This window comes from Notamacropus eugenii, chromosome 1, assembly GCF_028372415.1.
Source record: "Notamacropus eugenii isolate mMacEug1 chromosome 1, mMacEug1.pri_v2, whole genome shotgun sequence".
Lineage (NCBI taxonomy): Eukaryota > Metazoa > Chordata > Mammalia > Diprotodontia > Macropodidae > Notamacropus > Notamacropus eugenii.
The window spans coordinates 240,562,083-240,586,984 of NC_092872.1; the positions used below are offsets into that span (position 1 = coordinate 240,562,083).

Sequence of the window (24,902 nt, forward strand, 5' to 3'; positions counted from 1 at the left end):
ACATGTGCTCACACATATGCACATGTGTATGCGTGCACACACATGTGTGCACGCACACACACATACATACAACCCCCCCAGTCAGGAGGCTTTAAAAATCTGTCTATTTTAGGTGAGAGGGTAATTTGGTGTTGGGGTGTGTGTGTGTGTGTGTGTGTGTGTGTGTGTGTGTGTGTGTGTGTGTAACTAGGTTGTTGTTTTAAACCCAGATTTTATGGGAGAATGATAAGGTCATTGAATGAAGATAAGTCTTGGAGTCAGGACACCTGGATTCCAGTCCCACTTCTACCACAAACTCACTGTGGGACCTTGGGCAAGCCACTTCCTCTGAGCCTCAGTTTCTTTATCTATAAAATGGAGTTGATAATAATACATGTATGACTGCACCCTTATGAGGATCAAATGAGATAATTAGCTGGCTAACACTACATAAATGCCAGTGATTATTTTTCTCATTTGGCAGGCACAGTGACTGCTCTTGGGAGCCCTGAACTGGTGGGAGGCAGGTCACATCAGGTTGTTTTTGTTTGTCCTTTCCAGCTGACTCCCATCTACCAAAGAGTTTTCTCCAGCTTTGATCGAGTGGAGGTCAATGGTTTTGGGTAAGTGATGATTCCCTCTCTCTTCTCCCTGCCTCCAACTCCACTTTCAGATCATTAAAAAATGATTAAGTATCTACTGTAAATTGATTTCCCTCTGATTGTATTTACCATCTCTATGGATTTCATGGACCAAAACACCTCTATGCCTACTATTCCCCTATATGTGCTGTTTCCTCCATTAGAATGTAAGGTCCTTGAGGACAGGGGCTATTTTTGTTTTTGAATGTCTATCCTCAGTATCTAGCACAGTGTAGGGAATATGGTAAGTGGTTTAATAAATGCTCTTTCATTCATTCATTTATACTATGTAGAGAGAGAAAATTCTGTCCAGTGGGAAAGATACAAAGATAATTAAAATGAGATTCTTGCCCTCAAACAGTTTAATTTAGTGAGAAAAATAAGACAATAACATATACAACTACATAGGATATTCCAAAAGTCAGTGTAGTTTTAAGCTTTAATATTTTCTGACTTCAGAGTACCTAGTATTCCTTTTATGCACTGATCATTCTAACTTATGATGCAGGGAGCTCTAAAAATCTGGGTGCAAAGCTTAAAACTTCACAAACACTTCTGGAACACCCTGTATTATAAGTTAGAATGATCAGTGCATAAAAGCAATAAAAGGTCCTATGATGTCAGAAGAGATCTGGGAATATTAAAGAAGTCTTCATGGAACAGGACTATACTTTTAACCCTCTTCCCTCTTCATGTAGTTGTCATCAGGTATGGTTTTGGAATAGGGATTAGCTTTTTCCTTAGCCACAGATGGGAGAGTAGAATTATTTTACAAAATATTTTCAAGGCCAGAATTATTCCTCTGCCTCTGTGCCCCTTCTTTCTCTCCTCACCAACCTTCCTTTGCCATACCCAGTAGAAGCAGCTTGAGACATAGTTTTGAGTCCTGGTTCTTCCAGAGACCAACTGTGTGATCTTGGGCAAGTCACTGTCTTCCTTTGAATTTCATTTCTTTCCAATGTAAAATGAAGGGGCTGAACTAGACTAGGGGTTCTTAACATGTGTGTGTATGTGTATGTGTGTGTTTGTGTGTGTGTGTAATGATCTCCTTTGGCAATCTGGTGAAGTCTATGAAACCCTGCCCAGAATAATGTTTTTAAATACATAAAATAAAATATATAGAGTTGTAAAAGAAACCAGTAATATTGGAATAAAGATGAAATTTCTCCATCCAAATTCATAGACTTTTTGAAATCTAGCTGTGGACCTTCCAGACTAGAAGATCTCTAAGATCTTGTGTAGCTCTAACCGTATATAATTCTGTGTGTGTGTGTGTGTGTGTGTGTGTGTGTGTGTGTGTGAGAGAGAGAGAGAGAGAGAGAGAGAGAGAGTAAGAGAGAGAGAGTAAGAGAGAGAGAGAGAGAGAGAGAGAGAATAAGAATCACTAGGATTCTTTGCTCCAACCAATTTAAGACCCCTTGCAGTAAGAGATAAGAAGGAACTGGGAAAAGAATATATTCATTTAAACCAGATTTGTAAATCTCCAGAAGGTAGGCACTGTGTCTATAGTCACTCAGCTCAGCACCTGGGACAGCACCAAAGCTACCCAAGCTCTGAGTCAAGAAATCTTTACTGAATCCCACTTGTCTCCAACCTGACCATGTGCCTGATCTAAACCTTGGAGAAAAGACAAGAGAAGAAGGAGACCAGCTAGTCTGAACGGTATAAATCATATACACAAAACAGTGAGAAACCAGTGAAGTTAAGAGCTGGCCTGTGGATCATACTCTAGGTGCTGACAGAGACAGCATGGGCTGGAGCGCTCAGTGAGGAGTGTTACAGTAGATAGACTGCTGGGCCTGGAGTCAAGAAGACATCATCTTCCTGACTTCAAATCTGGCCTCTGACACTTACCAGCTGTGTGTTGCCTGGGTAAATCACTTAACTCTGCTTGCCTCAGTTTCCTCATCTGTAAAATGACCTGCAGAAGGAAACGGCAAACCATTCAAGTATCTTTGCTGAGAAAACCTGAAATGGGGTCACGAAAAGTCAGATACAACAACCACAAAACCATATCTCTTCTGGTATGTCCCGTAAATCAGCCCCTATTGGAGAAGAGAGATGGTCGGTGTTTCCTTGGGAGGGTCAAGACTGTGAGTTATGATCCTAGAATCACAAAACCATAAAATCTCAGAGTGGAAGCGACCTCAGAGGTCATCTAATGTAACACCAGAGCTCAGTCAGCTTCCGCTTAATCCCCTCCAGTGATGGGAAGCTCATTACCATCCACAGCAAACTGTCCCACTGTTGAACAGCTAGAATTGTTTGAAGTTTCTTTTTTATGTTAATCTGAAATCTGCCTCTAATTTCTAGTCATTGGTCGCACTTCTGCCTTCTAGAACCACATAGAGTATGTTCAGTCCCTCACTGAAAACAGCCCAAATCTCCCCACCTCCCACCTCTACCTTTAGTTCACTTCATCATCTTGAACATTCCCACTTTCCTCAATTATTCCTTATATGGTTTCTAGACTCCTCACCACCTAGTTCTCTGGATATGCTCCAACTTGTCAGGGTTCTTAAAATGTAGTGCCTGGGGTTGGAGCAGTTATAGTCTGACCAGAGGGGATTAAAGCAGAACTCTGACCTCCCAATATGGGATCACCAGGTTGGTGACCTGGGATCTAATAAATCATTAAAAAAAACCAATTATATCACTCTCTCGGCTCATAAGGAGCTTATGGCCCACAAAATACTCAGATCTTTTCACTGAGCTGGGATTAGGCCATACTTCCCCCATTTTTTACTTGTATAGCTGGTTTTCTGAATATAAAGGTGAAACTTTACATTTACTGGATTTACTTAATATGCAGAATGAGACACATTTTGGATATAGCTTGTTTTGCTTGACTCTGCATGTTTGTTCGAGGGGATTTTTCCATTGTAGGGGGAGTTAGGAGGGAAAGAAAACAAATACTAGTTCATAAACAAACAAAAAATCCCTATTTGATGTCATCTCATTGCTTTCCATTCAGTACTCTAGCCTGTACTGTTAATTTTGGTTTCTGATTCCTTCATCCATTGTGTTAACTCTCCCTCCTAGCTTTGTGCCATCTTTTTGTTGTTGTTCAGTTCTTTCATTTGTGTCTGACTCTCTGTGACCCCATTTGAGGTTTTCTTGGCAAAAATACTGGAGTGGTTGGCCATTTCCTTCTCTAGCTCATCTTACAGATGAGGAAACTGAGTCAAACAGAGTTAAGATGCTTGTCCAGTGGCACAAAGCTAGCAAGTGTCTGAGGTCAGATTTGAACTCAGGAAAATGAGTCTTTCTGGATCTGGGTCTGGTGCTCTATCTGTTGTGTCACCTGTGGCATTGGTAGGTTTGATAAATTTGTTGGTTATACCTTTATCCAAGTAATTGATAAATATGTTGAATCCTTGTCCTCAGGCTGGACTCAGTGGTAGTGAACACAACCCTTGTATTTGGAAATAATACTCAAGCCCCTTCTCCCATGGATATTGTCTGGGTCTTGTATCGGGAAGCAAAGGGACTGGGGATGATGCTGGGTAACCTCTCTCTAGCTGAGAACAGCATCCAATGTGAAGGTAAGTTCCAAGACTTCTGGGGGCAGAGGCACACTGATTTTCATAAGAGCAGCAGCAATGGTGCTCCCTCACTTGTACCAGCTTTGTGTTCCTTCAAACTCCCATCCCATTCTAATGAGGGCATTAAGGGAAGCCCTGGCCATTCTCCCAGATGCTATCCTCACTGAACCATTCCAGTTCTGACATACTCTTAGCTCTTTTCAGTTGCACCATTAGGGAACAATTTTCTAAGGAGTTTTCCAAAATCTTTTGGATTCTAGTAATTCCCCTGATTTGGAGAATGAGTCCCATATGCTGACTCCAATTGGGAAAAACTGGACAATTTGAAATTGGTCTTCAAATTACTTCCTTCCAGTTCCAAAAGGCCCCTCTGGGATTGGGGTAATGAGTTTGGATCCCCCTTCCTGGTCTCCTCCAGGAGTTTGTAGACTGACCTTGCCACCTTTCAGCCTTCCTAGACCCCCATGAATAGGTAAGACTGTACCCAATTTTATGGCATGTATACCTATACATATATGTATACCTATACTACATATAATAGACCATGTACATTATATAAAGACTGGAAAGCAACTAATGACTGTGGGGACTGCTAGGGCTATATCCCAGTGATTCCCAGTACTGAGAAATGGGAAGACCTCCAGAATAAGGAATAGTGAGAACTGGTCAAATAATATAACTGCAAACAAGACAGGAAAAACTTGGATTTATCTGATATAGGTCATTGCAGAATTCTAAAAAGTGCTGTTGAAAGGAGGGCCCAGAGATAGTATTGGCAGATTAGGTAGTGGTGTGGATCAATATGGTGAGGATTCTTGGAAGAGAATGTATGAGGAGCAAGAAATACAGGACCAAGATAATATGGATCTACTCAAGAAGGTACAAGCTGAAGGCAATTGAGACAGAGGAAGCTTCTATTCACTTTCCCTGTGGCCCTGATTTATCTCAGGGATCGTGAGGTCATGCTTGTGGTTGGTTAGGAGCCTTGGAATACTTACTGTCTCTCTCCCTACCCTTTTCCAATCTGTCTCTAGCTTCCACACTAACTACCCTGACCTCTCTAATTGTCCATGTCTCCCTCACCATCATGGAACCCTTTGTGCCCTCACTCCTGAGACCTGGGTCTGATATCTACACTACCCTGAAAGGATGGACTACAGGACTGGTGAGTCTGTTTTCCTTCAAGCCTCTGCATTGTCCACAGAAGTAAACTCACTAAAGTTGCAGAGTTAGTATTGTACTTGGTCAGTGCTAGAGCCCTGGGCTTGGGATGGTGGGGGGTGAGGGAGAGTGTCACAGAAAGGAAGAATCATAGGAGACCCTGTCCTGGGGAGGGAGACATAAGCCCCATTGTCCCATTAAGGAGGTGATGCGTGGGGATAGCTCTTTGTTTCTTATGTCACAACTGCTCTATCACATTGCCCCCCCCATTCCCATTCTGCATCAGTCTTTATTTGACTGCCCCTCTTTGCCTAAGCTTTCTGTAGCCCTCTCAGATGATAATTCCTCACATTTGTCTTCAAAGCGTTTAAAATAGTCAATGTGGATCAATACATATTTATTGACCCTCTCCTGTGTGTGTGTGTGTGTGTGTGTGTGTGTGTATGTGGTCCTCCTGCAAAGTATTGGAAGGAGGAGAAAGAGGAAAAGAGATGGGGACAGAATGCTTGCCCCTAAGGAGCATTCAGTTTAGCTGGGAAGACAAGACATGTACTCATCCATCCATCCATTCATCCATCCATCCATCCAATAACCATTTATGAAGTGACTACTAGGTACCAATACCAACCTGGAAATGCCAAGTGCTAGAAAAGCTCTGAGGTGGGAAATATCGTTATTACATTTGGTCCTCACTGCATGCCTGTGAGGTAATCAGAGCAGTTGGGGAAACTTCTCAGAAAGGTTAAGTGGATTGTCCAAGAGCAGCATGGTATAGGGAAAAGAACATGAGTTTTGGAGTCAACGAATCTGAGTTCAACTCCTGATTCTTCCTTATTGTTGTGTGTCCTTAGATAAGCTACTTCCTCTTTCTTTACTTGTACAATGAGAGAGTTGGACCAGGTGATCTCTGAGATCCCTTCTGTCTCTAAAATCTTTTGACTATAAGACATCCAACTAGGGAACTCAGGTTTACTCCCCCTAATCCAGTTGATAATCTTGTATGTTGTTGGGTGGGAACCTATTCAAAAACAGGCACATCATCATCATTGCAACAGTCAGCATGTGCATAGATAGTGTTTTAAGGTTTGCAAAGTGCTTTACAAAAATTATCTTATTTGATCCTCACAACAACCCTGGGATACAGATGCTATTAATAACTCCATTTTACAGATTAAAAAACCAAGGCAGACAGATGTTAAATGACTTGCCCAGGGTCACGCATCTAGTAAGGGTCTGAGGCTGCATTTGAACTCAGGTCCTGAGGTAGTAGCAGATATATGTTAGACTAAGGAAGGAAGACCTGCAATACTCCTTGAGCTTTAGGGCAGAGCTAGAGATCTACCCTGGGAGGGCTTTAGATTGTGAGCTCCTTGAGGATAGGAACTGTCCTTTGCCTCTTTCTGTGTCCCTAGCACTTAACACAGTGCCTGGCACATAGTAGGCACTTATTAAATGTTGATTGACTAAATGGAGAAAGGCTATTGACTGGATTTGACCCATCCATGGTAACCCTTCTTGTGATTTTCTGCAGGTGACCCCAGTGGTGTTGGGATTTTATGGGATGCATCCCCAGGAGCCCGAGCAGCCTCTAATCCTTTTCAGGTAGGTACAACCCTCCATTTCCCTTCAAGCTGAGAGTTCCTCCTATTTACTGAATGCTTTCAAGACCTAGGGTCTGTGAACTTGTTTTAAAATATTTTTGATAACTGTATTTCAATTTTATTGGTTTTCGTTATAATCCTATTTTATTTTGTGCATTTAAAAATATTATTCTGAAAAAAAGTTCATAGGTCTTCATCAGACTGCCAAAGGAGTTCATGATACAAAGTAGTTAAGAGCTATCTCATCCAAACCCCTCACTTTCCAGAGCAGGAAACTGAGGCCCAAGAGAAGAAATGGCTTATTGATGGTTACAATGAGTTAGTGACAGAGCTGAAATAAACCAAAGCCTGGGTATCCTGACTTTCCTAGTTCAAAGTTCTTTCCACTGCCCTGATCACCCCACTCAAAGGGATCAGGGCAATAGAGCTGATTAAAATCAAAGAAAACAGGGGGTTAGGCTCGTTGCAGCTTTGGGCCTCCTTACTGTATGATCTTGGGTGTGCTCCATCATGTAATGGTGGAATCCTGGTTGGTCATTGCAGAGATCAGCATTCTTTAGTCTTCCAAAGTTGTCTTTACAATGCTAATGTTATTGTAGAAATTGACAGGTGCGTCATATTGTTCTGGAAAATTGGGTCTGGTCTTGGATGGCAGTGGGATTGGAAATAAAGGGGGACCAAGCCACTAGAAACTCTGTCCCATCTTCTGGGAATGAGTCCAGTCACCTTTGAAACCCCCAAAGTTTGGACCCTGGTCACATCTGCCCAGTTCTTGAGTATTCTCCTTCTGCTCTCCCAGCAATGAAGACCAGTGGGTGGGTGTCACCATTGTGTACAAGTTCAATGTCCCTGTCCCTGCTGATCTTCGAGGCCTGGCTGACCGTCTTGCCCGTGAGGTGACAGATACCCAAATCCAGAAATCTAGCATCTCAGTCAATGGTGAGTCCATTCTTGATCTATCAGTTACCTTTCTGCGTAAGAAGGGGGAGTACCCTCATTGGATAGCACTGTTGTGATATGGGCTAGGGGTCTAGATGTTTGAAAAATTGAGGTCCCTTTTTCACTCTGCCCTTGACTGGGGCCAGTCACTTTAGCTTTCTAATCCTCAATTTTCCTCTTCTGTAGACATAAGTATGATAACCCTTGTCTCGCTTCAGAAGAGAAGATGTTACATTGTCAACTGAATTGAGCTCCTTTGAGGGAGAAACTCTTGCTATACACATATGGTGTCTGTCTAAATTAAGGTTGTAGAAATTTGTAAAAATAACAATAACCCTTTATATTTGTATAGCATTATCCTTTTCACAAAGCTTTTATGTCCCCATCCTAACACTGCAACTAGGGAGGAAAGGCAAGGGTTATTTATTCAGCAGAGCCAGGTTTAGAACTCCTTGTTCCAGAAAGTATGATGGGCCCAAAACATACCGGGGTTATCTTGTCCCAAGCTAAGGTCCATTACAATCTTTGGATAAGAGGAGCCAGGGAAGGACACCCTTTCCTGAGCCAGGTGGCTTGGTCACAAGGGTCATGCATTCAGAACTCAGCCCACTGCTGCTCCCTCCAGGAGCTATCTCTCCCCTACAGCTTATAGTTTGGATCCCCCAAAGGAATGACTACCATCCAAAGGCAAAGTTACTCTGTATCATCCCACTCTTAAAACAATAGCTCCTGAGCTTCCATCGGTGCTTTTCTCTTCAACAGTCAGCCAATAGACATACTTATCTCAAAACAAAGACGTTTACTGATGTAACGTGGTAAGAAAATAGCTATGAATCCTTTCCTTTATAAATCTGGGGAATTCATGTAGAGTAGTGGAAAGACTGGGTACAAACTTAGATATGTTGATAGTGAAGCAAGCACATAGGGGACATGTATGGAGTTCAAAGGTCCTTTCCCTTTCTCATCCCTGGGTGTAGAGTCTACAGAGCAGGTTGCTCAGCTAAACTCCCTGGGCCTCTTCTCTGCACTTTGACTCCTGGCTGCCAGGATTAGTTTTTTCTTTTATCTATAGTTGGTTCTCCTCTCTGCTACCAGGGGTGACATTCCTTGGAGCTACCTTCAAGGAGTCTCTGTTTTCTCTCTCTGGATCCAGTTCCTGGTGGCAGTGTTATTTCCTACTGAAAGAGTATGAAGGAGCAAGAAGCTATGTCTCTTCCTTTCCCCACCCCCAATGCCCTTTGGTAAAGGCATAAGTGGAAAAAGTAGAGAGTGATCTTTTTGAAGGTTTTTGCTTTGTAGGAGGCTATCCACCATGGCCAGGGTTCATACTTCACAAAGCTTTCTTGCCTTGAATGTGTCCAAGGTAGGCAAGCTGGGTTTCTGAAGGTTACAGAGGTGAAGCCCATCTTCAGCTAGCCAGTGGAGAACTGCCCTCCAATTCCATCAAGGAAAACTTCTTGCAGTGTAAAGGGGTTAGAGGAATGGACAGATCTTGGCACTTTATTTATTTTTAATTTTTATCGCTGATTTTATTTTGAGTTCCAAATTCTCTCCTTCCCTCCCTTCCCTCCTCCTCTTTGAGAAGACAAACACTTTGATATAGATTGAACATGTGCAGTCATGCAAAACGTATTTCCATACTAGTCATATTTTGTATTTCATTTAACAAATTAACCCTTCTGTTACCTGCCCACTACTTTTTTTTTTTTTTTTTTACAAATAAATCAATTGGCCTGGGGGAGGAGGATTAATTGATGAGGGACCAACTCCCCCTCCCAAATCTTCATAATTCTCATTTTGTAGCTCTTTAAGGAGTGCACTTTCTTCACAACTATACAGTGTAGGTGATGTAAATATTATTATCCCCATGTTATAAATGAGGAAACTGAAGCCTAGAAAGATTAATGACTTGCCCATGATCGCACAGCTAGTAAGTGTCTGAGGCAGGATCTGAAAGCAGGGCACTTGATCCCAAGTACCACAGTGCTCTATCCACTGTGCCTGTTTGCCCAAAGGAAGTTTTTGGATGGGATGGGAAATCCTCTCCATCACTTCCTAGGGTTGACTTTCCATCCCTTCTTCACTGTTCAGAGGAGAAGGCAGAGCTGACTGTATACAACTTGTGGCTTCGGATCCCCAACCAGCCATTCACTGAGGCATTGAAGGACAAGGCGAGTAGGGAGTCTCAGGAACTACGGGGGAAGCTGACCCGTGGGGTGAGTCTATGTTATTAAGAAATAGGAGAGGGGTGGGGGGAAAGGGAGAGGCAAGGTGAAGGCTGTGACCCACAATCCCTCCTCCTGTGTCCCAGCTTACTGTCATCCTCAAGCCCACCCAGAACTTTGTGGAAGTCATTGTGGAAGAATTCCTGTGAGTATCTGAACTGCTCCCCCCATTCCTTTCTCCACTTCTTTTTACTTACCAAGGACCATCCCCAGGGAGACTCAGGGGTCTAGAAACTTGATTCTGAAGGGTCAGGCAACTAGAGGGTTACCCCCTTAGGCTACCTCTGACCCTGAACCTTCAGGCACAAGCCTTTGAATCTCAGATTTCTCTAAGAATAGAGATGGGGGATATAAGGGGCTGGACACATTGACACATTGGGAGCAGGGGATGCTTCCTAAGCTAGAGGATTCAGACAGTCTGAGCCAAGCTGGCCTGCTTTGCCCTCTGCATCCCACCCCTTCCACCATTCTGGATTCTCTTCTTTCCACAGGCTCAGCCCAGTGATGGCCAGAGTGAGGCCCACCTACTTCAGTCCTGGACCTTCAGAGGCTGATGTCCAAGAGTGGGTGTCCCACAGGCTGAGAACCCTCAAGGATGCTGAAGGCCTCCATGTGGAGGTGGCTGGCCCCAGCCTTGGTCAGTGCTCCCTCACATGGCCCAGACTTATTTCCCTCTACTTCTTCCCAGTCTGTTTCCTGGATCCGTTTGCCCAGCTCTCTGTGTCTCTGTCTCTGTGTCTCTGTGTCTCTGTCTCTCTCTCCCTCTTCTCTATCCTTACATCAGATGACTTTTGTCTCTTCCATCCATCTCTTTGGTTCTCCATCAACTTGGAGCATTGGCAGAAGTCACTGAGTTCAACCTTTACCTAAGTAGAAATCCCCTCATAGCCTCCTTCCATAGTTACTTCTCAAATTGTTCACTACTTCAGAGTAGGGTAACAATAGGTAACCCTGTGCATATCCTCTCAGGATTGAGTCATTGTTCAGTCCCCCATCGTACCCCTGGGAATATCCTCATTAAGTGGTCCCCAAATCTTCTCTTCAAGACTTCTAGAGATGGAGAACTCCATACCTCTGGGATAACTGATATGACTTTTGGCACCTTGGTCAGTCTCCTCTGTATGGGTCCCTCTGTATGTCTGACTCCCTCTTTTTTAGCCTCTTCAATCTGCCTGTCCATCCTTATAACAATCCTGCCTTTCCCCAACATAGCCTATCTTCTGACTCCTCAAGAGAGAAATCCCAGATCTATAGCCTCACAAGGGTGTACAATAGTTCTGAGGCCCCTTTTCAGCATCGATATCCAATCTTATAATCAATCACAAATCTGTCCACTCAGTGGACTGAGAATCTAGATTAATCAATCAGCAGGTATGTATTAAGCACCCGCTATATGCTGGGGAATGGAAAGGGAACGAGAATAAGCATTTATACAGTACCCACAATATGCCAGGTGCTGGGCTAAGAGCTTAGCATTAAAAAAAATGAAGCTGTCCTTGCCTTCAAGGAGCTTATATTTGAGTAGGGAGATCACATGTACTTAAATATATGTAAAATACATGCAAATTAGATGTAAATTAGGGGAGGGTGGTGCTAGCAGCTGGGGAATCAGGAAAATAAGGTGGCAGTGGAGCAGAATTTTGAAGGACTCCTGAGATCCCAAGGGGCACAGGTGAGGAGGGATGGCCAGTCACTACTCACTCCTTAAAACCCTCAAAGATCTCCCCAGGTGCTCATCAGTTTCATTCTAAGTCTCCATGATGGCACTGAAGACCATTCTGAGGTCTTTTCTATCCCAGACCTTCCACCCTCTTCTCTTCTTACTTATCCACAAGCCAGACCTTCTGACCTTCACTTCCATTATTATCCAGGTTGAAATTCAATTAAGAAAAAAATTACTAAGCTCCTACTATGTTAAAGGCACTTTGCTAAGCCCTGGGAACATGAAGATAAAATTGAAGTAGTCCCTGCCCTCAGGGTACTTCTGTTTCACTGGTATGATACATCATATATACTGAAAAGTGAATTCAGGAGTCATTTTAGGAGGAAATGGTGGTGGAGTCAGAAAAGGCTTCCTGTAGGAGGTGACATCTAAACTGGGTCTTAAAGGAAGCTAAAGGTTCCAAGAACTGGAGGTAAGAAAGTAGAGACAGAATTAAATCCCTGATTTAGGGGATAGTTAGTAAGGCATCTTACTGGGCTAAAATATAGAGTACAGTACATGAAGGGGAAATGAACTTGAGCTGGTAGACTGGAACCAGATTGCAAAAGGCATTACTTGGCAAACTGGTGAGACTGTATTTCTTTTCCTCAGAGGTAATAGGGAGCCACTACAGATTCTCAGGTGAGTGGCACTGTCAACCTGTATTATAAGAATATTAATTTGCCAGATGTGCAGAAGGTGAAATGGAGGGAGGAAATGCTGGTACGGGAAGAATGCTGAGAGGCTATGAAAAGAGAGGGAATGTTCCAATCTCTTCCAAACCTCATCCATCCTTCAAAGTCCAGCTCAGATCCTACATCCTTCAGCAAACAGAATGTCCCCAGCTCTCAGTGATGGTTCCCTCTTCTGATAACTCCTATTGCTTGTACACTTTATAAGGAGCATGGATTCTTCTGAAGCCTCATGTCTTAGCTTTGCATATGCCTTCTCTCCTGGGCCAGAATGGGAGGGGAAGGTCTGTATTTGCTCTTTGTACCAGTCAATCAATACACCTTTATCAGGTGCTTAATATGTGTGTGTTGCTGTGCCAGGCACTGAGGGATTCCCTGCCTAGCCATGGTCTTTTCTCTTTCTGTTCTAGACTTGCCAAGTTCTAGGCCCTTAGAGCTGCCTGAGGTCTCCTTCCCTCCTTACACTGTGGCCATGATTGTCCTGGGTCTCCTGTTCCTCCTGCTTGTTCCCCTGTTTCTTGTCCTGGTGAGTGGGCTTGCTTCCTGGGATGGTGTGACCCTGGAGTCCACTATGCCCATGAACACCATAGCCTGAACTAAGGGTGTTGTATGGTTGTCTGAACCCATGACCATGACCCAGACTTTTGAGATGCTAGAGGAGGGATGATATCCTGGTGTAGAGAGAAAAGCTCTGAACAGAGAGACTTGGCTTTAAATCCCAACTCATCCACTTATTATCTGTGTGACCTTAGACAATTAACCTCTCAGAGTCTCAGTTACTTCATCTGTAAAATGAGAGGATTTGGTGTGAAGGCTTCCCATGCTCCTCCCAGCTTTAAATTCATGATCCTGTGGGCAGCAGGGCTGGGGAATATTGAGAAGACTGCGAGCCAGGTCTGGTTGGATCCTTAGTGGGGACAGAGGCCAGATTCAGTCACTTACAGACACACACATGCCTCTCCTCCTGCTCCAGGCATTTAAGACAAGCATCTGCAGTGAAATGACTGGCCTGTGTGTCCGGAAGCCTGGGTATAGCCGCCAGGTCACTTCGTCCGAATATACGGTAGGCCTGGAATGCCCCCTCCTCCCTTTCTGCTGTAGACAGAGGGCCTGGGACTGGGATGAGTCTGGGGGATAGGGAGGCCAGCAAAGAAAAGCCCACAGCCAAATCGAGTGGTCTTGAAATCTGGCTCAGGGTCCCCATCTTGGCCCATCTAGTGTCTACCCTGTGAGGCTGGGAGCTCCTCAAGAGCAGGAACTGTCTTTTGCTTTTCTTTGTATCCCTAGCACTTAACATAGTGCTTGACACATAGTGGGCCCTTACTAAATGTTATGGACCAGCTGCAGGCTCATCTGCCAGGTCTTGGTATTAGACCCCATGCTAGGGCCCTTTTATGCAGACCTCTGCTCTCTGTGAGCCTCCCTGTTAATACTAGTTAATTATGACATCTTTGGCACTTTAAGTTTTCTCTGTAAGGAGGAGATACAAGTATAATTAGTCCTCTTTTACAGGCGGAAGGGAAAGGAGTAGCCCAAAGTCATAGAGCAGGGCTCCCATCCAGATAGCCTAACTTCCCTCATAGCCTCTGGAGGGCTATTTTGAAAGGCTCTGATGAACCAATTCATACTGAAATGTTAGTAACTGATTGCTTAGGATACAGGCTTGGAGGGCATCATCCTTAAAAGGGAGGTTCTGGAAAGAACCAGTCAATCAGAAGGAGAGGCTACAGAGGATGGCAGGTACTTCCAGGGAGAAGTCCATGAACTTCTAGGGGGAGAGCATTTTTGTGGGACAGTAAAGAAAGACTGTAAAGTTAGGAGTGTGGCCTCTAAGCAGAAACACTGGGGGCCCTGACCCTCTCCCCAGAAGCTTATCTAACCCAGGCTTCTCCTTCCACCCTCACAGATGCACTCCTATGGCCTCAAACACTGATGTACTGCCAGGAGGAGAGATCCCCTCCAGACAGCCTGAGGAAGATGTGCCTCCTTCCAGCCATCTGGAGTCACAGCTATCCTCCCAAAATGAAAAAGGAATTGGGGTGGGAGCACTTGAGGCTGAAGTGTGATGGGAGGTTTGAGTCTTGCCCCCTTCTCTGATCAGGGTCAGTCCCTTCCAGTACTGGTCCCATAAAACCTTGGCTGAACTTGACTGGACAGAATTGGAGATATGATGAGTGGCCAAGCTTCTTCTGGGCCACTAAGGCCACTTTCCAGGCAGCATTCGGGGGTTCAGACTGATTCGTCTCCACCCCAGATCCAACCCCCCTCTCTTCATATCTCTGCTCATGCTTCAGGGAACTCTTTTCATAAACCAAGGGGAGATATCTCAAAGTTTAAGTATCACCCTTTTCAGGTGGTGGTTCTACTTTTCACAAGGGCCTTCTGGTGTAGTGTAACCCAGAGGAAAGACTCTAATGAGGGGATAAGGCTCCATACATGGTTCTTTTTTTGGGGGAGGGGGCTTGAAATCCCCTTCCTATTATTCCAAGTGGTTGAGTAGCCTGAAGTTCCTTCTACAATCATAGAACTTCTCCCTGGGATCAGAGCCCCTATCTCTTACCCAGGACCATTTCAACTTTGCCCTGCTCCCTACCATCCCTCTGCCCTTTGAGAGCCTGTGGTCTTCAGTGATCACCCATCACCCCTGGATTCGTGTCAGCCCTCACCTACCCCAGAAAAACTAGAGGCAAAGGGACACTGGGATCAATTTCTTATCAGCAGGTGTTCAGGGTTTGAAGCTACCCTCCCCATACAGGAGGGCCCGGAAAACCCTCTGAGCAAGGGGAAACAGAAAACCAACTTGGCTAGAGAAGAGGATTGCCTCTGGGGATAACAGGTGGGGGAAAGGGAGATGCAGGTGACCTTGTGAAAGCTGTCAAAGGCCAGGCTTAGGCATTTGGACTCCCTAGGCCCAGTTCCCTACAACACCCACGTTCCTGTTGTTCTCTGTACGGATGGGGCAGGTTGCTGACCTGAATCTTGGGAGACAGGAGGTGTCTGCCAAAGGCTACTCCCCACCAAGTCCCACCCCTCTCCCTCTCTCAGAGTTTCCCTCTCCCAGATCCTTTGATAAAATGATTCCTTGCTCACAGGACCATAGCTAGCTTTCTGATGAGGATCTCCCTTAGCATATCATTGCCAAAGGCCAGCCCTATCTACATTCTAGGACAAAGAAAGAAAGCATTGATTGTTTTACCACAGGTCAGGCACTGTGCTAAACACTGGGGCAAACACAGCCTTCCTCTCCTAGGGCCTTACCTTGTAATAGGGAAAGACAACACATCTAGAGGAGTTGGTGATGGGGGTGGGGAGGGAAAGGGTGCTCATGTGGATCCAAGGAGGCAGGTAAAGAGAATCCAAATGAGAGTGAGGTGAAGCATGGTCTTCTTAAAATGGTGGTCTTGAGGGAAGGCCTTAGAGAAGGGTGGCGAGGGTCAGGAATGGAAAATGAGGAGGAGGAGGAGGAGGAGAGGTCTTCAGATCAAGTCCCCAAGAGTCCTAGTGTAACCCCTTTTTTCACAAAGGAGGGAACACTAGCTCTGTATAGTACAATGGCCAGGATGCTGACTGGTTTCTGGAAGCTGAATTGGAATCCCAGCAGTCACTCACTAGCTGTGAGACCTTAAGTGAGCCAGCTTTACCTCTGAACCTCAGTTTCCTCTTTTGTTAACATGAGGGGGTTTCTCTAGCTGGCCTCTGAGGTTCTTTCCAGCTTTAAATCTATGATATTCAGCTGAAGTCTGAGGATAGTTCTGGTCGTCAGGGGACCCGGTCTGAATTCCAGGCTCATGCTTGTCACCTACTTAATGGATGAATGGAACATGAGAGGGACAATGACAGTTGTAACAAGGTGAGATTCCCCCTTCCTCTGGAGTACAGTAGCTTCAGAACTCCTATTGGGGTTAGTTGGCCATGAGCTGAGGGTCAGGCTCAGGCAAAGAGATTGGAGAAGACTGAGCAGGGGTCAGTAATGGAGTCCCAAGTCTTTGGGTAGCAGTGAGGACACCCCGAATCCTGTGTCAAATGATGGAGGAAAGGAGAACATAAACCAAAGAGGAAATTTAGACATTAGCTCAGATGTTTAAAAAATTGCTTTTAATTTAAGCATCCAGACAAACGGGATATGATTCACAATAATTTCCTTTTTGAAAAAAAATCCCCAAGTATGAAACAATCTTTAAAACAAAAACAAACTACACACACACACACAAAACAAAGCCAAGATGGCATGCTCCAGTGTTCTGATGGGGACAGCAGCTGGCCCAAGGAGAAATCAGGTCCACACCTAACTCTAAGGGCTGAGTAGAGACACGTGGTTGATGGGGGAAACATGGTGGGAGGGGGAGAATAAATAAGGGATTGCATCCTGGCCTAAAACAATAGGACTCCCAACCCTTCTCCTTGGTCAAGGCAGGACAAGATCTGGCCTAGGCTGCTCATTACTTCAGCAGTCCTGGTATAAGAAAGGGGATCTCTTAGCTGCTGCTTCCAGAGTCCTGAGGAGATAGGAGGGAAATGAGATCAGAAGGGAAAGTTCCAAGACTGAAGGATTAGATGAGAGTTTTCAACCAGGTAGACACAAGGGGGAAGAAAGAAAAAGACTGATGGCAGCAGGGTTGAGAGGTGGGGGTGGAAAAGATTCTTTCTTTTTGGTGCCCCAGAAATTTGCCTAATGCATGTTTATTTTTACAATGACCATAAAATCTGCAGAAGAGGGGTGCCCCTCCCTGTAGGTTATGGGCAAGGCTGGACAGCTGCCTTATTCCCTCTTCTCCACTTCTTCATTTCAGAAGACATGAGCTAGGAGAGGCTTTAGGACTTATCTAGTCTGATGCCCTATTTTTACACACAGGGAAAGTGAGGGCCTAGAGAACAGATATGAATTGCCCAAAGATCACAACCCATGAGTGGCAAAGTTGGGCCTAGATCCCAAGGTCTAGCTCCCAATTTTTTTCATCATCCGACACATCTTCTCCCTCCACCTCCATGCACAATGGCTGCCCAAACCAGTTTCTGCCAAGCATATTTGAGATGGCTGAAACACTGGGCACATCTGGAGCCTTCTATGGGAAGCAATTACCATATGGCTCCCCCAAGCTAAGACTCACCTTTTCCAATGCACCTTGGAAGTCTTGGTTGTCCATCCTTAAAGTTGGGCTTCCTTCCTGTTGACCAGAGTACTCATACAGGTTCTCCAACTCAAACATCTCCCTATCTGTCCAGTGGGTTTGAGGAAGTGAGAACATGTCATGGTGCCAATAACGAAGCAGCCTGCACCTTATACACTACAGAAAGGGAGAAAGGTTAGAGATGGGTTGAGGGTGATCCGACCAACCACAGGCAGACAGTGTGATTCCTAGAGAAAGATGGACTTCTGGTCCAGAAATTTCGAGAATTCCAAGTTCTAGTCTCCTCTTCATCTATCTATTTGCTGCCCCATCTCCACAGGATCTTCCTCTCAGTTTGACCAGCTATTGGAACCATGGACACTGGAGGAGGAGGATTGTAAGGGGACATATTTCTGGTGTCCTTTGTGCAGCTAGGCAGCTGACCCTCCTTTGAGCTAATCTAGAATCAGGAGGCCCATTGGAGGCCCTCTGGTCCAACACATTCCCAAAGAAGAATCCATTTTCTAGTCTGGCTACTCAGTCTCCACTGAAATGTCTCTGATGAGAAGAGAGCTATTACATCTCCTGAAGGCAGGCCATCCCTCCTTTTAAAGACTTCTCATTTTATAGGATGAGATAACTCCCAGCCAAAAAGGAGAAGGGACTCTCCCTAGGGCACAGGGAATGGACTTTATTCCTGAGTTTGAGGGGATTTCTCCCCACCCCCTTACCTGGAATGTCAAGAAGAAAGCTATGAAGACACTCAGGAGGGATATTATGATGATCGTCACAGAAACGCTGGATGCAGTCTTGGTTTCAGGGGAAAACTCCAGGTTTTCTTCTGGAACACACAGCCCATACCCCATGTTGTAAGCTAGCCACTCTTTGGCCCCTTTAATCCCTGCTTGGGGGAGGGGGATGATGATGATGATGATTATAATGATAACAACATTTCTTAGAAATTGAAATTTTGTAAAATGCTTTACCTCCATCGTCTCATTTGTTTCTCACAACAATCCATGAAGTAGGTGCTATAATCATACCATTTACAGAAGAGGAAACTGAGGTTGAGAGGTTAAGGAACTTTCCTAGGATTGCATAGCTAGTAAATGTCTAGGGAAGGATTTGAACTCAGGTCTTCCTGACTCCAAGTCCAATACTATCTACTGTGCCACCTAACTGGTAAATTCTGGGGAAAAGACTTGTCCCGAAGGCCAGATACCCGCCGATCCTTGGGAGCCTTTAAGAACCTGAACATCCCACAGCAGCTCCCCTATATCTCCTCCCTTTACACACAGGCTGCTGTGTATGACATGATGGGAAAGTTGCTGAAAAATCCTCTTCCCCATATTAATGTGCTATGGTGCCTAAAAACCTCCACTGAGGCCTTTTGCGGCTAAGCCAAGCCTTCTTTCAGGCTCCTGCAATGGAAGGAGGGATGGGAGAAGGTTACAGTCTGAAGTTCAGGGAGAAGGAAGTTGTCCCGAATATTTGTGGAAATGTCGAGATGGTGTGAGGGCATTTTGGAATTATGGGATCTGCAGAACTGGAGGGCAGAAGACTGACTCGTCCTAGGGTCTTTCTCTGATTTACTAATCCTGGCTCTGTCCTTGGGCAAACCATTCTAGCATTTTGGATGAGTTCAGTTAGTCACTCTCAGGCGAGAAGTACTTCTTGCATCTCAGGCTCTATGCTAAGTCCTGGGCATACAGAGGAGAGAGGAGACAGCTTCTGACCTCAAGGAGCTTGGTCTACTGCAGCTGAACTGAGCAGGGGAGGAGGGGCTCCAGAACTTCTGTCCTAATGAGTGACTGAGGCCTGCTGGAGGCCAGCCTGTTTAGAGAGGTTTTGGCATTGAGGTAGAGAAGACTGAGGTAGAGAAATAAGGACCAGGAATTTGTCAAGTGACCTGGACAGGATTATGTGGACTTGAAAGGAGCAGAGGTGGTTGCTGATTGATGGCAGCAGAAGCTCTGATATTTGACAGCAGGGTATCTGGATAATGTGAAATCTTACTCTTGTCCCTGTGTTTCAGGTAATATGAAAGTGTGTGAAAGAGAGAGTGCAAGAGAGAGAGAAAGTGTGAGAGAGAGTCAGCAAGAGTGAGTATGTGCAAGAGTGTTTGATGGATAGCTCAACCTTAGAGAGGGTGGCAGAAGACATAACATCTTCAGGAGAAAGCTAGGTTTCAGGGAGCACCAGAAGATGGGGGAAATGTGAGAGGGAGAGAGCTAGGTTGAGGAAGCTAGAGGAAGATTATAGAGGGGCTAGTGGAAAGGGAGAGCAGAGGAACATGGAGACTGGGAGGACCAGGGCTGAGCTTGTTAAGAACTAGAATATGGGGGAAAGAAGCAGGAGAAAGGGATTTTAAAGAAGGGAGGGGAGCATAGAGAAAAGGTAGACCCTAGGAAGGGCAACCCCATTTCTGCTCCTTCTCCCAAGGCCACTTTTGCCCTGCTCTCCCAATCCTGAAGAAGGATGGGCCAACAGAACACAGAGGGGACATGGGTGGTCACTGGATACCCGCAGAGAAGAAACATTATTTCTTCCACACAAACATTGCATTTGGGGCAAAATCTATTTAAGGCTCTGACCTTGGAATTCATACTGCCTGTGAAGAGGCCAGGAAGGTGACATCCCTATTTTATAGAAGGAAAAATCAAGGCTGAAACAGCCAAGGTCTCAGATTGTGTCATTGACAGAGCCAAATCTAGCACCTAGATCTTTTCCTTGTCTAGTGCCCTTACCATCATGCCAACTTGTTGGGTCTGAATCTCAGCTTGTATTCTCTAGCCTGTTTTCTCCTTTAAAATGGATCCCTTTACACAAGAGGGACTTAGAGATTTGAGGGAATGAATTCCTAAGGTCTACCTTGGAGGTGCTGTGGGACCTAATGAGATGAAGGATGGGGAAGTTGAATAAGCCAATTTATGAGGTTTTATTGTGAGAGATAGTTATTAAGAATGGACGGAGAACCAGAAATGTACAAGTTGGAAAAGGAACAAGGAGAATAGAGCAGGAAAGCTGCTGAAGTGAAAGGATGGCTAGCCAGCTGGGTGAGTGGACAATAAGGCCCAAGTCTTAAAAAAAAAATGTCTTAGCCAAGACATTCAACTCATAGCAGCAAAGCAGAAGCAGATGCCCAAGAGAAAAAGGAGGGGCTAATCCCTAAGAGTGGAAGATAGAGGAGTTGATAGGAAGAGAATCAGCCCAAATGTGGGGGCTGGGGCCTGAGAAGCAATTTGTAAGACTTTATATCAAAGGACCCCGGGGATAGCGGTTCAAGCCTGCCCCAGTCCGAGACCACTTTGGGGCTTAGATTCCACTCCTCTCCCTGTCTGAGCCAGCCACACCCAGAAAAGGTACCTGCAATGAAGAAGGATCTGGGGTCCACTTGGAATTGGGAACCAGCTAGGTGGCCATTTGAGTCCACTGCTTTCATCAGGGTCTGCAAGAGACTTTGGGGCTTGGGCCCTGGGGCCTGGAACAGGAACACTCCCAGACAGATAGAGGAATCATTCCTAGGAAGGGATTGGAGGTGAGGCGGGTTAGAATAGCTTGTCATCTCTACTTACTGCCTTCCATCTAGAATACCCATCAAAATCTCACGGAGTCTCTTGATCTCAGTCTGAGGCCTTACCTTTTCTATGAGTTTTCATTCTTCCATGCCCCCACCCCCTCCCTAGACTAAATACACAAAAGAGTTCTGGATTTTAATAACTAAATGTCTGATAGGAAAGACAGTCTCAATTTCCTAATAAGACTGGAAGGGGAGACCACATCTTCCCTCTTCTGCTGCATCCTTACCTTTTTTCTTTTTTTAAATCAAATTAACCAAGAATTATCTGTTTTATTTTTTCATGAAACCAGTTCTGAGTTTTATTTATTAGTTCAATAGTTTTCTTAATTTCCATTTCATTAATCTTTCCTTGATTTTTCAGAATTTCTAATTTGATATTTAATTGGGATTTTTAATTACATGCTTTTCTAGCTTTTTTTTCTTTTAGTTCTATGCCCAATTCATTCATCTCCTCTTTCTGTATTTTATTCATGTAAGCATTTAGAGATATAAAGTTTCCCCTAAGAACTGTTTTGACTGCATCCCATAAGTTTTGGTATGTTGTCTTGTTATTGTCATTCTCTTGGATGAAGTGAATGATTGTTTCTGTGATTGGTTGTTTGACCCATTTATTGTTTAGGACAGATCATTTGGTTTCCAATTAAATTTTGTTTTGTCTTTCCATGGCCAGCTATTACGTGTAATTTTTGTTATATCATATTCTGAAAAATATTTCTGCCTTGCTACATTGGATTCTGGGGACCCCAGTATGTGGTCAGTGTTTGCATAGTGCCATGTACCACTGAGAAAAAGGTTTATTCCTTTCTACCCCGATTTAATTTTCTATAGAGGTCTATCATATCTAACTTTTCTAAGGTTTAATTCACCTGCTTAACTCTTTCTTTTTTATTTTGCAACTAGATTTATCCAGTTCAGAGAGGAAGCAGTTGAGGTTTCCCACTAGTACAGTTTTGCTTTCTGTTTCTTCCAGTAACTCCCCTAACTTCATCTCTAAGAATCTGAATGCTCTCCCACTTGGTCCTGCCCCTCCCAGTGTGTTTTGTCTATTTTTTTTCTTTTCTATTAAAGGGGCCATACCCATGACTACTTTTAAAGAGGTCTATTCACCGAATGGGCATTACCTCACTTTAAGTGAGTACCTGAAAAGGCCTTATCCTAAAAGGTCAAGGTCTCCCATTGCATCCTGGGCCATCTCCAGTCATCCTGATGAATATCTGGTCACTGCATCCAGATGGCTCAGGAGGAGAAAGTGTGGCTGGTGACCTTGCACAGTCTTCCCTCCCTCAAAACAAAGTCAAGTGCGAGTCATGTCATCATTTCTCTGATGTCATGGTCCTCTTTGAAAACAAAGGATGAACACAACAAGTACCCTTACCAGCAGAGATGGAGCTCAGGCATGCAAGAAGCCATGTGTGGGTGGGGGAGAGTGAGTGGGGGAGAGTGAGTGCCTGAACGTGGACCCCAAGAGCTTCCCTCTACCATATACTCACAGGCAGTCCTGTATTGTCACCTGCAGTAGGTTTCTGTAACTACTCAGAGCACATTTCACCTTGGGAGGGCAGGGGAAAGTGATATGAAGAGAACAGGTAGGCTAGAGAAAGAATACTTCCCCTCCCCAGGGGCTTGCTAGCATGGAGCCTCAAAACCTCCCATAATGCTACCAGTGAGTGGCTCTGGGGGAAGGGCAAGAAGATATCTCTTTCCCCAGGATGTAATAAATGGGGTATTACTATTCTCAGTGAGAGAGAGGTCTTCTTTAAGGAAGGGGGGAGGAATTTGTGAAACAAAAAAATATGTTCAAACAACCAGGAATCTAAGACTCTGGGATTCTCCCTGGGACCTGGTCTGTTTGGGGTAGAGATCACTAGACTGACTCCTACTAAGAATCTTAAGGTTTGGACCCAGTCTCCTCCCTACTCTGATTCCTGCAAAGCCATTTCATTAGGCTCTGGCTTCTAAGGGTCCACTATATTGAATGCCTGGAGAGAATGCGTGAATACTCCACCTCTGGAGTAAACACAAGCTACAGCCAGGTTTGAGAGTAAAAACTTCTCTGACTTTATCCAGGTTGGGTAGAGAGAGAGGAGACCCTTCAGGAGGGGTCACTTCGTAGGAGGGTACTAGGTCCATGTGAGGTTAGAGTCCTTTCCCACCAACTGCCCATCCCCTTCTAAAGCCAGGTAATCCTCAGCCACCACACTAGCCAGTTCTTTGAAGAGAGCCTGATGCTCAAGGGACAGGGGCTTGGGCCAAGATTTCTCAAAATTCCCGTTGGTGACAAAGAAGGAAATGGGCAATAGCTGCAGATCCAAGTGGGACCCTGGAGGGAAGAGGACAAAGGCACACATTAGCAGCTGAACCTGGGGACTGCCCAGATCTGTAGGGCCAGGCCTCAAAGAGGAGGTAGAAAAGGAAGGGAAAGAAAGACACCAACCTGCCACAGTGAGTGAACTCAGATCCACTGACTGGTTGGCCAGACCAGTCAGGGCTTGTAAGACGTAGGGGACAACTGTCCAAGTCTGGCTGTGGATGTAGGCCTCTCCCCCTACCAACAACTTGCCTTGGCTCTCCCTGAAGGAAGAAAAGATGAGGTCACTTTTGGGGGCATATCTTTCCCTCACTACACCCCTGCTGGGAGTTTTACTATAGACTCTCCTGTAAGGTTAGGTCTTGGTTAAAAGCAAACAAAAGGCCAACATATACAAGGTTTTTTGGCTATACAGAGGAACTGGAACCTCTATCTTGAGAGCAAAACTGGAACAAGGCTGATTTTCAGTAAACAAAGGGAGTATAAGCCAACCAGAAGTTCTCTTTAGCCCCTGATGTTAAAACGTCTTCAGTGGAAGAATCGCTGGTGGGGCTGAGGGAAAGGGTTTGTGGGGTAATCCCTACATTAGAGAGAAACCTGAATAAAGCCAGCTTGCTCATTTGTGCTCGCTCTTGTTCTCTCTCTCCTCTCTCTTCCCTCCCTGCCCCCCACCCCTGGGGTTGTCTAATGGGGAGAGCATCTTCCACATTCCAGTCTTAGTCTGCTCTGCCCTCCCTCTCTTTAGCAGCCATCCTGCTGCCCCCATTATACACTCAATTTCTGAACCTTCAAAGGTGATGCTGGGAGAGCTTGAAACCTACTTCACGGTGATAGGAAAGGCCTAGAGACTTTTTAATCAGGATTTTTCTTCCCCTAGTGAAGATTTAGGCAGTTTGACAGAGCATGTCTGGAGAAGAGGACTTTGCTATAGGTCCAACTCAAACTGGTCATGGGAAAGCTTAGGGACAGATAGGCCCTCTGCTTCCGCAAGCCTGGACAAGAACCACATTCTGTGCTCCAGAAAAGTTTTCCTGGACGGGAGTGGTTGTCCATGAAGCTCTGACTTTGGTCCTTGGCTCTTGGGTGACATCTAGCGATAGCTGGGAGCTCTTAGCATCCTTAGCCTGATCTAATTCCTAAGTCCTAGGCATCTTGGGGCCCAGGTAGCATCAAAAACATCCTTTAATCTTTTCTCCTGCCTTTTCAAGGCAGCACAATCTCAAGCCTTCACATCTTCCCTCTAGAGGGACCCTAAATTCAGAGTTTGAAGGGACCTGAGACATCGAGTCCAACATTCTCATTATACAGATGAGGAAACTGAGGCTGAGAGTTTTGAAATGACTTCTCTGAAGTGACATAGTGGAAACAGTGCTGGGATTCAAACCCAGAGTTTCCAATGCCGAGTTCAGTGTTCTTTCTAT

At 45.0% G+C, this 24,902-nt stretch overlaps 1 protein-coding gene across 1 annotated transcript; it reads left to right on the top strand.

Moving 5' to 3' along the window:
- The first annotated feature begins 536 nt into the window (after positions 1-536).
- Positions 537-14,634, top strand: LOC140524728 (taste receptor cell protein 1-like). The gene is made up of 11 exons (XM_072639472.1): positions 537-602; positions 4,008-4,165; positions 5,200-5,330; positions 6,858-6,928; positions 7,727-7,866; positions 9,958-10,082; positions 10,178-10,236; positions 10,583-10,728; positions 12,896-13,011; positions 13,459-13,548; positions 14,392-14,634. Exons 2-11 carry the CDS (start codon positions 4,072-4,074, stop codon positions 14,416-14,418), a joined length of 999 nt encoding a protein of 332 aa, XP_072495573.1. The 5' UTR covers positions 537-602; positions 4,008-4,071; the 3' UTR covers positions 14,419-14,634.
- Positions 14,635-24,902: the final 10,268 nt, after the last annotated feature.

Coding starts and splice junctions, on each gene's coding strand:
- LOC140524728 (XM_072639472.1), top strand. CDS start 4,072: ATGGATATTGTCTGGGTCTTGTATCGGGAAGCAAAGGGACTGGGGATG. Junction 6,929..7,726: donor CAGCCTCTAATCCTTTTCAG/GTAGGTACAACC, acceptor CTGCTCTCCCAG/CAATGAAGACCAGTGGGTGG. Junction 10,729..12,895: donor GGTGGCTGGCCCCAGCCTTG/GTCAGTGCTCCC, acceptor TTTCTGTTCTAG/ACTTGCCAAGTTCTAGGCCC.